The sequence below is a fragment of the Macadamia integrifolia genome, chromosome 5, assembly GCF_013358625.1.
Source record: "Macadamia integrifolia cultivar HAES 741 chromosome 5, SCU_Mint_v3, whole genome shotgun sequence".
NCBI classification, from domain to species: domain Eukaryota; kingdom Viridiplantae; phylum Streptophyta; class Magnoliopsida; order Proteales; family Proteaceae; genus Macadamia; species Macadamia integrifolia.
In genome coordinates, this window is record NC_056561.1 from 15,466,371 (window position 1) to 15,479,870 (window position 13,500).

At 37.1% G+C, this 13,500-nt stretch overlaps 1 protein-coding gene across 7 annotated transcripts; it reads left to right on the forward strand.

Annotated features, from left to right (window-relative positions):
- The first annotated feature begins 82 nt into the window (after window positions 1-82).
- Window positions 83-11,622, forward strand: LOC122079877 (zinc finger protein CONSTANS-LIKE 9-like). 7 transcript variants are annotated; one of them, XR_006140553.1, is made up of 7 exons: window positions 83-1,610; window positions 1,819-2,523; window positions 5,610-5,948; window positions 6,917-7,210; window positions 8,035-8,348; window positions 9,718-10,002; window positions 11,265-11,622. XR_006140553.1 is itself a non-coding variant. In XM_042646638.1 (6 exons), the coding sequence occupies exons 1-5, from the start codon at window positions 2,008-2,010 to the stop codon at window positions 9,830-9,832; spliced, it is 1,578 nt and encodes a 525-aa protein (XP_042502572.1). In that variant the 5' UTR covers window positions 83-2,007; the 3' UTR covers window positions 9,833-9,854; window positions 11,265-11,622. The 7 variants fall into 7 exon arrangements, 2 of the variants coding, with proteins under 2 accessions (XP_042502572.1, XP_042502571.1); XR_006140552.1 differs by having other exon boundaries at window positions 83-2,523; XR_006140554.1 differs by having other exon boundaries at window positions 83-2,523; window positions 6,917-7,204.
- Window positions 11,623-13,500: the final 1,878 nt, after the last annotated feature.

Here is a 13,500-nt window from a genome sequence, read left to right on the forward strand (position 1 = left end):
CTCTATTTCACAGCAGGATCATACTTTTGCAGTTTAGTATGTTTTATATAAGCATGAGATGAGGAATTTTAAATTTCCTTAGTGATCGGGATGAGAAATTTGAGAAATAAATGGTGTGGCAAGTGAAGAGACTTTATGAAGACATTTGAATTTGTTGAAATTTGTTTTACGGATATGGAAAAAGGGACTACTGGGCATTAGTCTGAAGTCTGAACTAATAATATTTTCTAATGTTGTAACTGGGGGCCCATTAGGAATTGATTTCCAAAATCTGATTGGTTCGTTTTGTTTCCAGAAATGAGATTTCTATCATGTGGCCCTTCACCTTTTCCTGATAATTGAACTCAAAAGCCCTACCTAAAATCTTTAACAGGAAAAAGTCCAAAATCAGAAATGGATATCCAATATTATTATCCCTTTCAATGCCAGACAAGCCAGTTTTGCTTTTCCCATTTTCTTTTGATAGAAAGTTTTGCTTTTCCTATGAGGAGAAAGTTTTCCCTCATCCATAGACAATGTTGAAGAGAGAATCTTTTGATGTGATCTTATGATTAGATTCTTGGACATTATGTCCCACCTTAAAAGTATAATAAAAGTAGACACCCTATAAGCTCAGAAACCTGTCGTCTTAAACTCACATTTTTAAGTAAAAGTCACGAGGTTCAAACTTGAAATATACTTGTGAGCATGAATTTTTTGTACATCACAATTCATCATCTAAATTAGCAGTTGTTCATCATCATTAAACTTTACTCTAGTGTTCTCGCGGTCAAAATTATCTTCCTTTGTCCAATCCAAGGGTCAGATACCGTGTGTAAGAGGTTTCCTCTTTAGTGTGGATAAGGGAAACTGGGTCGTCTTCCTTATTTATAGGGTCACGTTTAGGTAATCCTTTCAATTAATGTAAGACTTTTTTTTTATTTCAAGTTTTTGGGATTGTGACTAAAATGTGACGTGTTCTTTGTTGTCTACGTGTTCAATTGGAAGTTCTCCTTCGCCAAATCTGAAAGCCATTAAGCTTGGACATCAAGACACTATATTCCGATCCGAGGGTAGATAGTCGGGGTCTACGACGACCTTAGCTCTAGCACTTGGGTCTCATTCAACGGTTTTCACGTGTTTTTACCTTTTGCCCTTCTCTCTTCTCTCTGTCTTGGCGGGGACCATCTCGGTTGCGCAAACCACGTAGCCGTCTTTTATAGTCTTTATAGGACGTGTCCAATTCTTATTGGTTTATGTAGCTAAACTTTTGGATCACTTTGCCGACTTCACAAGCACTTTATATCATTTCACACGTACCCACACGTGTCAATATGTCACTTTCCACGTCGGTAAGTTCTCGCCGAAACCGGACACGTAGGAGTGAAAAGTCACTCGCGAGGATAGAGAGAAAAACTAAAAGAAGAGAGAGAAGGTGAAGTTTTAAACAGGCTAAACATAAACAGCAGAGCTCAGTCTTCCACATCTGAAGCTCTGTTAATGGCGATATTCACTTAAAACTCTTTCTTTAGGTTTATTATTTAACAGAAATTTACTTTCTTCTTCTTCGTCTCGCCCAATCTTTGTATATTTCTTATACTGAATCGAAGTTTGATTAAGGTCGAACGAAGGTTAGCATTTACTTCTTTCGGAACTACAATTGATCAGTTTTGATCCAGAATCCATTTTTCTTCTTCCGGATTTAAAGATTTTCATGATTTTTCTGAGGAAGAGAAGTCGGATGGAATAGTCATTGGTTCAGTTTTCGTTTCGAGAATTTCTGTTTATATCATATAGTTAGTGTTCCGTATTTCTAATTGGGAATGCAATCTTGTCCAGGATCCTTTGATTTTTCATATCTTGGATCCTTGATCAGAGATCTATAAATGAAATGGATGCTACTAATCAGGATCAATCTATTGCGAGATTTGATTTCAACCGTCACAGCTTGAATTTGAATTTGGAGTGCCGTAGCAGCAGGTTTCAAGGTTTTTTTTTGTTTAAGGTTAAGAGTAGATAAGTAAAGAAATGGAGAAGCCTTGTGAATTCTGTGCAAAATCAAGACCAGTTGTTTACTGTAAGGCAGATGCAGCACATCTTTGCCTTTCATGTGATTCACGGGCTCATTCAGCAAATGCCTTATCCCGACGACATTACCGAGCCCTTCTTTGTGAAAGTTGCAGAAACCATCCAGCTTCTCTTCGATGCATGGATCATCGGATGCTTATGTGTGTGGGTTGTGATGAAAATCTGCATGAATCCTCTGCTCAACATAAAAGGCTAGAGATGATTAGTTACACGGGTTGCCCTCCTGCTGGTGACTTTGCTGTTTTATGGGGCTATGACTTGAATAAACTGCGGGCTAATAGTTCTCAGGATGTGGCTGTAGCATCTGTTTCATCTGGTGCTTTGGCTCCAAGTGCATCAAATTTTAATGGTTCGAAGCCATGGATTGAAGGATCTTCTTTAACATCTGAAGCGAACTCCATCAGCTCTATCTTCAGACCAGATGATGAAGTGGGTCCAAGTAATTTGCAAAGCAAGGTAGGCAGAATTGCTAATCCCAAAGGTTTGCTAGTTCAATTATTTTCTTATTTTAACTTGTCCCATCACCTAATTAGCTTTACTTATCTTTTGTATTCAAACTGTGCTTGATGCATTATAATTGGTCAGAAGCTTCATGATGGCTCTATGATATCATTAATCAGAGCTGGTAAGCATGGATGACTGTGTTCCTTCCCTGATTCATTGTATTTGGATAGCTGGAATTACAAGTTTCCTATATAATAAACATTGTAAAAAATGATTTCAAATTTACGAATCAGTTGGGGGGGGGGGGGTTTGAGCTTATGAATGGCTTTCTAAAGCACTCATATCCTGAGAAATAAAGGACAAGATAATGGAAGCAAGTTGACGATATATTGATTTTTCAAACTTGGTAATAATGATCTCTTCAAGACCAGAATTATTCCAATCCTAGACCTTTCTATCCAATAGTCAGAATTGCCACATCGTCCAGTCATGTGGATAAAAATTGGTGAGCCACCTTGGTAAGCTAATCAAGATGGGCCCATCCTAATGAACTTTTGACACACACACACACACACACACACACACACACACATATATATATATATATATGATCTTCTTCTTAAAAGGCTGAAATGTGGTGGCTGGAAAACAATACAAAATCTCATCTTAGGTCCCCGTTCTGAAATTTTCCTGTATCCATTATATGAAACTTTTCATAAAGTAGAATCACATACACTGTTGCATCCTTCTATTAGCTTGTAACCGTATTCTTTTGTTCATTAATTTATAATTACTAACCATCCACATTTGAAGTCACCACATTGCTCTGTGCTACATCTCCCCTGTTGAGAGTGCCAAAGTATGCCATTCTATCTTGCTTGTTATGAGATGTCCTTAAATTTAAGGTAGGTAATGCCAAGGTTACAGGATGGAGTCCAGTTTAACAAAAAATTTGAATAGGAACAGGATTTTGATGCAGCATAACTGCATCCTTTCTAAAGATTATGGTGATCAACTGATTCCACTCCCATTTGGTGGTCCATTATGAATGTGGTGCACTTTTCAAAGAACTTTTCTTTCTAGATGTAACATTCACAATATTTAGTTTGGCATGTCTTTATTGGCCTTAGTTGATTTTTTCCTAATTGTCCAATGCATAAACTCCAAATCTTAGGGACCTTAAGTTGACTCCATGCAGAGGATTCTGTGCTACTGGAATTAGCATTCCAGAGGTTTTACTTTATACTTTTTTTTGAGCTTTTATCCAGAAAATGGCCCCTCTTTTTCAATATGCCTAACTAATTTTTATAGATTCTTCTCTTGTTTTCATTTGATTAAATGAAATTTGAATATTTTTAACTTTTGTAAGTGAATTCATTTATAGCTGCTAGTGGCAGAGATCATTCAGATACATTTATATGCCAGCTAATGGCAAAGGGATCGAGGTTTTTACTCCTAACATTCAGAATACAGTTTTAAGGTTTCCTTGAAAAATCAAATGTTTCAGATTTTTCTTAGAACAGAACAGTCTACCACCACAGGTTTCAGGTGACAAGATAAGTTTTTTATCACCTATAATGTATTGTTGCCATATTGTCATTTCCGAAAAAATCAAATGATCATAAAGCATTGTGTGTCTGACAATCAACAATATTTGGCTATGGTAAATAAGAGACAGGGTCATGTTTCCTAATCTTCAGTGACTAGGAACAGACAAGATACTAGTGTAATAGTAGTCCTTAATTAGCATCAAAATTGTAGCAAACCACTAATAAATATGAAAATGAAAATAATAAGGGATGAGGTAAGTACTCTTGACAAGGAAGACTACATGGGGAACTCCATATTGAGCTTAGACAACTCAACCAACAACTGTCTGGTCTATATATCTTCTTTTTTTTTTAGGTTAACATCTGGTCTATATATCCAGTTACAGAAAGGAAGGGTTCATGGACAAAAATACTGGCATGCCATGGGCTGTATTAAACTGTTTAGTAGTCTCCATGTGCAAAAGAATCCAACTGTTTTGTAAATTGATTTTTATTACATTTATGAGATTATCCATCAGAAGATGTTATTTTTATCAATGACATGAACCAACGCAATTGTGTTTGTGGCTACATATAGATTAATGTTAGATCAAACACCAAGAAACACGAAAAATAAAGAGACAATAGATCTGCACGACACGGAGATTTAACGAGGTTTACACACCAGGGTGGTGTGCTACGTCCTCGGGCGAAGAAGAAGATGTTTCACTATGCAGAAGAGAGATTACACCCAAGCAGCAGCAAGAAAACACGTCCTAAAACCTTAGCTCGAATAACCCCAAAATACAATGACTTTCTCAACAAGCAACAGTACATTATATATATATTCTAAGTCGCGGGTCAACCCATCGGGTCACGGTCGATCCGGTTGAACCCTCTGCTTCCATCACAGATCTCAGAAAACTTCCCATTCGGGTCACTGCCAAAATATGTCGGATCGGGTCAATTTTCAAAACGGGTCAAGAATTCCAGACAAACTTAACAATTAATTAAGTTGCAGAACTATAAGTGAGCTTAAGTTACTACCTTATTTAACATATTTTGACTCACTCCATTATCAACTTTCTATATATTGATCTCTTATTATGCCTTTTAGAGTGAATTCTTCCATGAAAAAGAACTAGTTTCCAAGCTTCATTGCAAGCATCTCAACATTTTGAACCCCTGAAATGCAAAATACTATCTTAACTAATGATTAAGTTTACCTAGGTATAAAGAAATTATTAATTTCTCAACATATTGAGCATCAAGGCCCCACCAACCACAAAAATGACAAGCTTATGAAATAATAAATGAAAAACAGGGAAAATAAAGTTGCAGGATCCCTTTTGATGCAACAACTGTCCTGTTAGTATTGAGCAGATTACATCTTTATTGTGTCATTTTCTCTCTCTCCCCTTCTATTTAGTCATTTCATGAACCACAATGAAGACCACAAATCTTCTCTCTCATCACTGTGAACATTATTCATTTGCATCCAAGTCATCTGTGTTTACTGATATCTGAGACAAATGAATCTTGCTCATATTTTGTGAAAATCAACTGCAGCCAGATAGCGACTTTATTCTGCAACAGATTTTTGACCTGGAAAGGCTTCAATTCAATGATGGAAATGATCAACCAGCTTTGATTCGTAATGGAGTGCAACCTGACATATATTTGACTAAAGATAAAACTTCAGGGAAGCTCTCTGAAGATCTTGATCAGCACTGCCCACATCCTCAAGGTCTTGGTGCTGATCTTCAAATGGAAAGAATACATCATGAGCTGGTGCAGCCTCTTCCTTTGCCATTATCTCAAATGGAGCTTCTAAATTCTTCCTCAAATTCTGGAATTCCATTGCATGGTGACTTTTGGCAGTGCAAAATTCCTTCTCAGACTAATCAGGTGTGGTGATTATTAATAGGAGTATTTGCTTCTTTATCAAAAATGGAGAAAACAATCAAAGTTTTGATTGTGTGATTCATGTCATATCTTGTATAGGGAGATAAGAAAATGTGTTGAAAATTTTCCATGTCCAAGAAATACTTGTAGGAACATTTGGAAACCATACAAACTTCTGATTTGCAATCCTAGTGTTAGTAACTTTGGTTGTCTCATCTTATCAGCAAAGTTCACTATCATTTCTTTTAAAGATGCACTTATCTATGCCAGTTACTAGATCCCATAAAGAAATGGGATATCTTATGACTTTTGTCTTTCATTTTGTAATGGGTGGGATATTATAGTGATTAAGTAAAAATCATGTTTTGAGAAGAATATTCTCATTAACTCTGAGCAAAGATGTTTACATCACAAATGGGAATAAGAATTGACCGGGTTATAGAATTGCAGTCTGCATCACTATTTACCCTTTTCAGATTTGATCCTGGTATTATACTCCATGTACAAAAAATAGTAGCTATATTCCTTGAGGTTTCAATCTTAATTCCTGAGGCTTTAGTCATTACCTACTAACCATACACATCTTTAAAATTAAATTTCATAGGCTTGAGCCTTCCTATCTGCTTCTACTAGAGTGACTGATCATATCTAACTTGAATGAGCTTTCAAGAGTAAGGAGTTATGGATAACGCCGCCCCCCACCCCACAAAACACCACAAAAGATGTCTTAACTCTTGAAAGTTTCTTTGTTGTTGATGTGAATGTCTATTCCCCCCTCCGCCCTTTTTAGTTCTCAATCATGTCCTGACACTGGATGATAGAAACCAACTTCATCTACCCATGGATTTTTCATAATAATATAACATTTCTCTTTCAAATATCGGAAATGAATGGTTATGGTGTTCTTTTACATCATTCCATGCAGTGATATCATTTGAAACATCTGAGATCCTTTTCTTTTACTAGTGCAGGTGTGGTCTCAAAATATGCAAGATCTTGGAATTTGTGAAGAAATTGGCTGCAACGATGGTTTTAATGTTCCAGATGTTGATCTCACATTCAGAAACTATGAAGAACTTTTTGGGGTTGATCAAGATCTAACTAGATCAGCATTTCACGAGAAAGATATTGCCAGTTGTTTGACAAAGAATGATGTATCCTTTGAAAGAACAGAAAATGGTTACACAAGAGCAATGGAGGTTGATTACTGTCTCTTATTCTACAAATCAGGACATAGAGCACAACTCCCCCACACCATGGCAGGGGTAATTATTAGAGTAAAAGAACATGAATTGAAATATAACTTAGACAAAGTGAACAAAATAGAAAAAGTTTAAGTCGTGCTAATGTGCTGCCAATATGAAAGCACAAGATGTGAGGATAAATACATGTGAAAGAATTGATTTCCAAACAATTATATGTTCTAGGTGCACAAGTTACAGATAAAAGAATGAGATGTCTTTTACATTGAGAGGTCGGAGGGATGCGGAATTGAAAAAGTTAGCGAAAGAATGTCACACAATTTATTCATAACTTGTAGTAAGTCCAACTTTTCTATGCTTTCTCAGAAAAAAATTGTATCTTCTGCTCAATTTCATCTTTTCCTTTGTGTTTTTCCATTGCCCTACATTTGTAGGACATTCAGAAAATTCTGGATGTACTCAGAGAATTGATTTCAAATTGTCCTTGTTTCGTTGTGTAGTATCAAACGTTAGGAATCTGTATTGTCATGAACAAACAAATCATGAAGCGTATGATAATTGAAAATCCTGGTTATGATGTTGGATTTAAGAGTTGTTTGACAAGCAATTGTATGAGGGAATATGAAGGGTAAGGAGAGAAGTGATTGGAAAGTTTTGTCCAGTCAACACAGAGTGATGCATAATTCTCTCTCCGTGGCCAAACTAATATTTCTCCTTATTTTGTTTTGGGCACATGTATTTTATAACTTCTCCAATTACTGGCCCACTAGAGAAATAAGACTGTCGTACTTGTTCTTGTTTTCTGTGAATTTTAATTTTGCCATTCTAATTTTTGGCTCCAAGTGTTGTGCTTTTCTTGTAATTTGGTTCTTCTTCTGTTATGACAGGATATTTCAGTTGCTCAATCAAATTTCTTTACTCAGTCGTCTCTTGAAGAGAAGAACATTGGTTCCTCTGATCAAGCTCATCACTTTGCTGGAAGTATTGATTATGCTAATACAATCTGTCCATCCTCAAGTTTGTCATTCTCTCTTTCAAAGCCCAGTGCTGAAACCAGTGGTTCTGATTATCTTGACAGCGGAATTTCACCTAACATCATGAAAGGGGAACCACCATGGAATTCACCAGATCTGGATAGTGCACATTCTGAAGCAAGAGAAAATGCCATGATTAGGTATAAGGAGAAGAAGAAGGCTCGGATGTAAGTTCTAAGTATCTCTCTAATCCCTTCTTTCGAAGATGATAACATGAAGTGCACTTTGCAGGTGTCCAATTTGACTAGATTAGGAGGCAATTTACTGATTCTCTGGCCAGTTTGAGAAGCTGAGTTTTATCTTCTAGAGTGGTTCTGAACTGTTTGTATGACTCCCGTATTTTATGGCTTCCTGGAAATAAAATCAAAAGATGAAAATAACTTTTGATTTTCAGTCACCTCCTCAAGATGCAAAAAAACTCTGGAGTATAATCGTCTTGAGAAGGTTGTGTCATTCAGAGTTGTTATATCCCACACCAAACCTTCAGCTGGCTTAGTGAATTCAAACCAGGACACTCAACTCAAAGGTTACTCCTATGTCTACAAGGATCAGCCTATCCAGATATGAACAGCTTATGCAATAATATATGCAAAGATAAGGAACTTTGAATGTATAATGTGATGGATGACTTTAAGAAAATTCAAGATCTTGTAAAATATTGTTTGCTAGATCCTTAAGGTTTATGTTTCAGGAAGTGGGTTTCCAGCACTAAAAATGCTTGAAGCATTCCAGCATGTGTTCTATTCTCAGACGCTTGGCAGGGTGGTTGGCGCCAAAACTTAGTGGACATGTTGTCCACTTCTACATTTAGTCATGGGGTTAATCTTTGGTTCCATTCTGATTTTTCCATGTGCAAATGTTATGCTTTTATTTGAAGAACTTGGATCATGAAGGAGACAAATGGAAGATCCCTACACATAGTAAAACAATAGAATTGACATGTGGCCTGGCAAGAGAATTCCCCCTTTGTCCAACTATCAAAACAACCAATCATGCCTTTATATGTTGGGAATAACTGTTGGTTCCAGAACCTTCTTCCTATGTTTATGACATGGATAGGAAATTTATGCAGAGCTACCAGAAACACACCACTGCTTTGGTCATGCAACTGCTTGCTAGAATCATGACTCAGACTAGCCATAACCCAAAACTACGTGTACATTATTTGATGTCTATGAGTTGGATTTAATGATGACAGGTTTTTAAAGTGGTCCTTATGCATGTCCACACTGAGTTTTTTTCGTGGTTAGCATATTTATTGGTTAATCTTTCACATTTTCCATGTTCCAAACCACACAAGAAAAATCAAGGGGTATGAGATGCTACAACTTGATCAACTATGACTTAACCAAAAGACTCATCTCTTTAATAGAGAGCAAGGGCTTCACACACAAATCCTGAAATGTTGAATGGAGATGAAATCCAAGAACATAAAGCACGACACTAATTTTTCCTTGTATATCATTTCATGTAAGTTTACTAGTTATTCTCCCTTGTGTACTCATCTAATTTTTCTTTTCATGCCCTTATGTTTAGGTATGAGAAACGAATTCGATATGCTTCTCGGAAAGCTAGAGCTGATGTACGGAAGCGAATAAAAGGTCGATTTGTCAAGGCAGAGGGATACAAGTCTGACTCTGTTGATATGTAGGGATACAAGTCTGACTCTGTTGGTATGTCAACGAGCTGTTAGAAGCTATGCCATCTCTCTGTGTCAGTTATGTTCTTTTCTTCAGTATTCTGTATGCGGAAGCCTTGCTATTGCTCTAAAATAAAGAAAAGCTGCAATGCTAAAGACTCGGTGTTCCCTGCTATTTAAAGGTATATTTTGGCCTAGAAAAGAAGTTTAGGCCTATTTCTTATTATGAATATGGTTCTAATGCCCTCATAACTCTAAAATAATTTGATCCTGCAATTTATATTTGTTTTACTAGGATACGTGCTGAACTTGAAACAATAACTTTGACATATCTGACTCCTATACTGTAGGAGAAAATTTAAGCAACTATTATTTTACAAAGCTGTTTAACCAAAATTACAGAGAAAAAGTTGAGGATAACCAACAAGAAGATTCAGATTTACAAGTGCAGAGATGAATATGTTGTATTACATTGTCCATCCATTTTATTAGTTTTCATTAAGAACATACATTATGTTCCTCCCAATACCCCGCAATGGTGGGAGCCCCTTGCACTGGCTAGGCCCTTTTTATTAAGAACATATGTATCCTTCTGGTGAAGTTCATACTATCATTATCTTTTCACCTATAATACCTGCATACACCAACTTACTGGTATAAGCTGATACTCTTATTGTTATCGTATTAACTCTTCCAATGTAAATTTGTTTTATTTCTTTCTGGACTATTGGTTTCCTTCTTGTCTCCCAGAAATTTGCTTCTGCCTTGTCAATAAGTTTATATAAGTACCATTGTGTACTTGTGAATTTCACTGAGATTTACATGACTGATTTTTTTGTCCCTTTTTAAGGAAAGAAAAGCTGTAAAAAAAGGACAAAATCATAGGTTTGTATCAACCTCTTATCGACCAGTGGAGGAAAAAAATGAAAGAAGAAGAAAAAAAGCTCTTTCTCTTAAGTATCTGGATAGATAATAAAAATTTGCCCTGAAAATTATATATTAACCAGGACTTGGAGTCATGGAGATGAGAATTCTTGAAGAATGACACATGGCAAGAAAATATGTTCTCTGTCTGCTGGTTGGTCTTTATGTATAAAATTATATTTTTTCTATCCTCGTTACTAAATAATATATCGAAGCGTAAACCCAAGAAACCAATTGTACTTGGAAGTGTCTATGAACAAATAATGCTCCTTTATGAATAAGGAACTGTCTTTTGTATTTAGATGAAGAACTCCAACCACAAATCTAAGTGGAAATAAACTGGAATCATAGAACTTAAGCACTAGCCCTCCAATACAATTCTGACCTGAAGTAAGAGTGTTGAGTTTAAATATGGATCTGGCTTTGCCTGGATCATGTTCATGGATGTACTGGTTATGCTCCTATATGAACTCATCTAATTCTTCATTTATTTATTTATTTATTTTTTATTTTTTTTCAGGTAAGAAAAATGTATCCAGTTTGATTCTCTGGAAGCTTGAATAGATGCAGCAGTGGATGGAAAGCCAATTTGTCAAGGCAGAGGGTATGGACCCGATGCTACTATAACGCGTCTGTTGAGAAGTGCTTCCTTTATTAATTTCATTTGCTTCTGTATATGATCAATCTAAAGGAAATTTAATAGCAGGTTTGCTCCATTCTCTTTTATTGCGTGAATTTCAACCCTTTTTTTTTTCTCTTTCTATCTTGCTTATGTAACAATGATATGGTTCTAATAACAGCCAAGAGCTGCTAAACTGAAGGTTTGGTATCCATAAAAGCTCTAAATTTTGGGCCCAGCAAAGAAATTCTTTCATTTCTACTTGTGGTTGTGGCTCTGTTTTGCAATTAGGACTCCCAGAGTAATATAAAATCTTCATTTTTTTTCTTTCCTTTTCATTCCGGAGATTTGGGGGATTTAAAACCTCAACTTTATCCGCTCTCCAACTATAGAATTGTTGAGATGTTGGAAGTTAAAGAGTTATAGTCGTATATTAGTTTGTTCAGGTCCGTGATGCCTTTATATACTTCAGGAGCTATCTGCATTTGGCGCCTTAAGGTTTTATGTTAGATTCCCAAGTGGTATTTTGTGGGCTATCGCCCTTTATTTAACCCTTTTGAGGAAAAGAACATTACCTCTTGGTGTACCTTACCCCCACATACATGGGGAAGTGGAACTAGGTTGTGAAAAGACACCCAAGCCTAAGCCCAGCTCTTCCCCATGTGTGTGGGTGTAGGTTATACTATGAGGTAGCGTTCTTTAACGCTTAACTTTTATAGCCATTAGGTTTCTATCCAACTAAGAGATTAATGGAGACACAGAAAATAGAAACAACAACAATTAAGGGCACGTTTGATAACGTTTCTGCCGTTTCTGTTTCAAAAAATGACAAAAACAAATATTTATGTTTATGGGAACAGAAACGGAATTTTGGGTGTTTGATAAACCTCTTGTTTCTTGAAACGTTTCTCTGTCGCAGGAACCAGCCTGGCCAAGTTCGATGCCGTCCCCCACCTCCACTCCGCCTCCTCCACACATCCACAATCCCCCATCTTCCAAGCCAACCAAGACAGCTTTGCTGCCCACTTCTCAACTGAACCACCACCACCATCAACACCGTCAACGAAGAACACGTTCATTGCACCCTCTCGGAATGACCGAATATTTCCTAAGACCCTGTTCCTCCGGCGACGAAGTTGCCCAAATCCTACCTCACCATCACCATTGACGACAGGCTGGTGCTCCTGTTGCCTCAACATGGTAGCTTCAAGCTGACGAAGAGTCTTGGAGAAGACCCCAGAGAGGGCCGCATGGTTGACTTCCTTTAAAGTTTTGGAACCTTCACGGAGGTTCTCATTGATGAGCTTCTCCACCAAACCCCTCACAACTTCATACTTACGAGAGGTTGCCTAGTCTGGATCATCATCTCTCCCGTCCTTGATCAAAATAACAAATTCCCCCTTTGTATGATCCATAAATCAAAGAAGTTTTTGAAAAAAAAAAAAAATGAAAACAAATTTTGCCCTAGTTCTTACAAATTGGCACAGGAGATTCCTCATCCGTCTCGAACTTACTAGGCCAAACTCTAGCGCCGTTCTTTGCCGGATTTCTGATCTCAGCTGCAATTTTCCCCTAGGGCCGTTGTCTTTTTTTTGGTATAATGGCCGTTTCTTACTCCTCTGTAATGCTTCCCCTTCGACGGAGCCGCAGCTAGAGTCGTCATTGAAGTTAACTTCTTCGGTACCATTGATGATGCCGTAGTCACAACTAATGAAGCCGAAGCCATCGGTTGCACCTAAAACAAGCCGCCAAAAGTCGATTCTTGAGGCTCTGCTTTTTCGCTCATCTCCCCATCAAACCATGATCTACCATCGATTTTGGTGTCCTCTTCCGTGAGAAGCTTCTCTGCCTTGAAGCCCTCAACGTTGATTCCTCTGCTCAGCTCCAATCGAATCCCTCAAGTCCATTGAGAAATATCTATACTCAAAGGGCATCGAATGCTCAGACGTTGGTGTCAAGGGCATAATGTCGGGTTTGGGGGAAAGAAAGGTCCACATGTCTGTTTCCAGAAACGATGAAACAAGTTCTACTTGTTCCGTGGTTTCTGTTTCTTGAACCATAAGTCAACATAAATTCTTATTTATGTTTTTGAAATAAGCAGAAATGGAACAGGTTTATCAAATGCTTTTTGTTCCAT

Coding starts and splice junctions, on each gene's coding strand:
- LOC122079877 (XM_042646638.1), top strand. CDS start 2,008: ATGGAGAAGCCTTGTGAATTCTGTGCAAAATCAAGACCAGTTGTTTAC. Junction 7,211..8,034: donor TCCCCCACACCATGGCAGGG/GTAATTATTAGA, acceptor CTGTTATGACAG/GATATTTCAGTTGCTCAATC. Junction 8,349..9,717: donor GAGAAGAAGAAGGCTCGGAT/GTAAGTTCTAAG, acceptor CCTTATGTTTAG/GTATGAGAAACGAATTCGAT.